General features: G+C 35.7%; 1 protein-coding gene across 1 annotated transcript in view; it reads left to right on the plus strand.

The window, feature by feature from the left end:
* Positions 1–2,852: 2,852 nt before the first annotated feature.
* Positions 2,853–3,808, plus strand: part of LOC112905648 — a 2,817-nt gene continuing 1,861 nt past the window's right edge. Inside the window, exons 1-2 of the mRNA XM_025978453.1 lie at positions 2,853–3,351; positions 3,405–3,567. Of these exons, the coding sequence (XP_025834238.1) occupies positions 3,075–3,351; positions 3,405–3,567 (440 nt within the window). The 5' untranslated portion in view covers positions 2,853–3,074. The remainder of the gene's footprint in view (positions 3,352–3,404; positions 3,568–3,808) is intronic.

A 3,808-nucleotide genomic window follows, 5' to 3' on the forward strand; every position in this document is an offset into this window, starting at 1 on the left:
ATCTGAAATTTTATCATTTTTCTGTGTTTTTTAAACGGTAAAATTTCAGATTCGATGATGGACCTCTTAAAATTGAAATTATGAGCTCCACTTCTAACAGGATATTTGTTTAGACATATTTTACGATATTTTGAGCAGAGAGCAAGAAAAAAAAAATATCGAGTTTTTTTGGCGCAGCCTAATGTACATATTAGATTATCTTAGACATTTCGGGGGATGTTTCTCTCTCTCTCTCTCTCTCTCTCACTAGAATACATATCCTCTTCAGGACTGTTTCAAACCAGCAATATGGTAGGTAGGTGGTATATATGTATTGTATAATGTTCTTGTTCCAAAGATACTACTTCGCGTTTGAAATATTCTTGTTTTTAATATAAAAATGGCTTTGCAAAATGTGTTAGTGCTTTAATATATACGTATAAGTAAAATAAAAAAAGAGAGAGGATGACGGGTGTACGTACGAGGCATGAGGTAGCAGATAATGCATGAGGAACTGCGCTTGTTGTTATTATTATTATTATTATTGTAAATGCATATTTGTTAGACTCGTCTCTTATTGTTATCAATGTAATGTAGTTGTACTTAATTTCGATAAAACTGTAGAATATTTATGTCCAAACCGTAGACGATAAGGCTTGCAATTGTTATTGTAAATATTGTAAATTTGAATTATTATTATTATTATTATTTAATAAACTTGTTTTTATATCTAGCCAAACAGCGTTAAAATTTTGCCTGTCTGTCTCTCGCGATGTCGCGAGCAACCTGGGCTCCTTCTTGCCTGTCTGTCTGTCTGTCTATTTTTTTGCCTATTTATCTGTCGATTTCTGTATGTGAAGGTTCTCAGGAGTGATTTAGGCTCCATTTTGTCTATTTGCCTGTGTGCCTATATGCCCGTTTGCCTAATTGTGTCGGTTACTGAAGCTCGTCAGAAACAATCTAGGGATCGAAGTCACTTTTTGTCTGCATGTATGTCTATCTGTTGGTTTCTTTAGAAGGAGATTGTCAGGAGGACTCTAAGCTACTTTTTGCCTGTAAGCCTGTTTACCTATCTGTCTGTTTGCCTGTCCGTTTCTGTGGAAGAAAATTGTCAGAAGTAATTTAGGGATCCAAGTCAGTTATTGTCTGTATGCCTGTCTATTTGTCGGTTTCTGTAGAAGGAGATTGTCAGAGGAAATCTAAACTACTTTTTGTCTGTATGTCTGTTTACCTGTCTGTCTGTTTGCCTGTCAGTTACAATAGGGAAAAAAAATGTCAGAAGTAATCTAAAGGTATAAGTCACATGTAGTCTGTATGTCTGTCTATGTGTCGGTTTCTTGAGAAGGAGGTTGTCAGGAGAAATCTAAACTACTTTTTGCCTGTTTGTCTGTATGCCTGTTTACCTGTCTGTCTGTTTGCCTGTCGGTTACTGTACAAAAAAATTGTCAGAAGTAATTTAGGGATCTAAGTCACATTTTGTCTGTATGCCTGTCCATTTGTCGGTTTCTGTAGAAGGAGATTGTCAGGAAAAATCTAAGCTACTTTTTGCCTATTTGTCTGTGTGCTTGTTTACCTGTCTGTCTGTTTGCCTGTCGGTTACTGTAGGAGGAAATTGTCAGAAGTAATCTAGGGACATAAGTCTTTTTTTGTCTGTATGTCTGTTTACCTGTCTGTCTGTTCGCCTGTCGATTTATGTAGGAGGAAATTGTCAGATGTAATCTAGATATCTAAGTCACTTTTTGTCTGTATGCCTGTCCATTTGTCGGTTTCTGTAGAAGGAAATTGTCAGGAAAAATATAAGCTACTTCTTGCCTATTTGTCTGTGTGCCTGTTTACCTGTCTGTCTGTTTGCCTGTCGGTTACTGTAGGAGGAAATTGTCAGAAGTGATTTAGGGATCTAAGTCAGTTTTAGTCTGTATGCCTGTCCATTTGTCGGTTTCTGTAGAAGGAAATTGTCAGGAAAAATCTAAGCTACTTTTTGTCTATTTGTCTGTGTGCCTGTTTACCTGTTTGTCTGTTTGCCTGTCGGTTACTGTAGGAGGAAATTGTCAGAAGTAATCTAGGGACATAAGTCTCTTTTTGTCTGTATGTCTGTTTACCTGTCTGTCTGTTCGTCTGTCGATTTATGTAGGAGGAAATTGTCAGATGTAATCTAGATATCTAAGTCACTTTTTGTCTGAATGCTTGTCTGTCTGTTTATCTGTATGCCTGTCTGTCTGTTTATGTATATCTGTCGATTTCTGTAGGAGAAGTAATCTAGCGATCTTGGCCACATTCTGTCCATCTGCCAGTTTTTGTCTGTCTGTCTGTCTGTTTGTCTGTTTGTACGGGCTAATCTTCGATATAGTCGAACCAAATTCAATGGAACTTGGCAACTGTTTTTATTTTTCTTATATTTTTATAAAAACCAAGTAACAGAAAGAACATCACATTTATACCTACCCTTGACTTCACTGTAAAGTTTCCGTAGGAGAAAGGTACATGCCCCATAGTATATTATTAAATTAAATAGGCATATATCTTCCTTTAAAATAGTGTAGGAAGATTGGTCATACGGCTTATGCGTGTGTAACTAAAATATATTACGTATTTTCTTAAAATTTTTGTGCTAAAAAGTGAAGAGTTTTTGCAGCAATCATTTCGCGAATGTCTTGTAGATATATATGGTCATGTATGGTATCAAATGAAAACTACATATGTCAGTTTCAGTGGACAACTCAAAAACGTTGAAAAAGTTCATCGAGACATTATCCACATGACTAAATGAACAGGGATGTTTTGTAAACATAAATAAATAGCGATATATCAGAAATATGTAATATTTTATAAATCTAAAAGCGTTATAAGTAATTATAGTGATTCATATCAAACGTTTTACACCACAGTAACTTCCTTGGGTACATATTTTTTTCCGTAATTACATATGAGGTGCTAGACCTTTGATCTGACATTTAATTGATTGTTTTCAACTGTCAAGAAAAGAAAAATGGTTTATTTCGTTACCATGGCAGATATCGATTATTACAAATAACATTTAAGTACCGAAGTGCCTGTCAGTACCCCTTACGTACAAAGTTTAGTGTTTAGCAAAAGATATGTCCGATTTCAAACAGGAACGCGTAGATGTGGAGTTCGACAATTTCATGTACAGGGTGCACGAAGTTAACAGCATCGTTAAAAAACTTGCGTCCAAAGACAAAATCCTGAATCACATGGGCACTTTGGAAGCCGACAAGTTCCTAAAGGACAGCGGAAAAAAATTGCCAGAAGATATAAGCGAAGATGATATACAGGTTCAAATAAAAACCGACAAATCCGTTATTAATCACGAAGCTTTCAGAAGGGAGGACAATCCGGAAACGATGTCCCAGGGTACGTTCAACAACGAAAAGTTTGGTAATTTGTACGTGTTAATCTTATTTTAGAACAGTTTATGAAACAAGTTGAAAAAGATGCAAATCAAAGGTTTCAAGATAGGCAGATAAAGAAAGAGAAGTGTGAAACTTTAAAAACTCAAGCTGTTAAAGCGTTTCGACGGGGTGAATTTGAAAAAGCTCTCAGCTGTTACAATAAGGTCGACTTCAAAGAGTACATCATATAATATAGGGTTGTTCGGAAAGTCATTTCGTTTTTTTTTTTTGTGGAAATGAAAGACAGTTTTCGTATAATAAACAAATACTTTATTAAATTATATCTTGACCGTTCTGGTCCAACACCTTTTGCCATCTTTCTGGTAGCAGCATAATTCCACGCTCATAAAATTTTTGGTCTTTGCTGGCAAAAAACTGATCGAGGAGGTTTTTGACCTCCTCATTTGAGGTGAAGGTTT

This window comes from Agrilus planipennis, unplaced genomic scaffold (genome assembly GCF_000699045.2).
Source record: "Agrilus planipennis isolate EAB-ADULT unplaced genomic scaffold, Apla_2.0 scaffold6, whole genome shotgun sequence".
Classification (NCBI taxonomy): Eukaryota; Metazoa; Arthropoda; class Insecta; order Coleoptera; family Buprestidae; genus Agrilus; species Agrilus planipennis.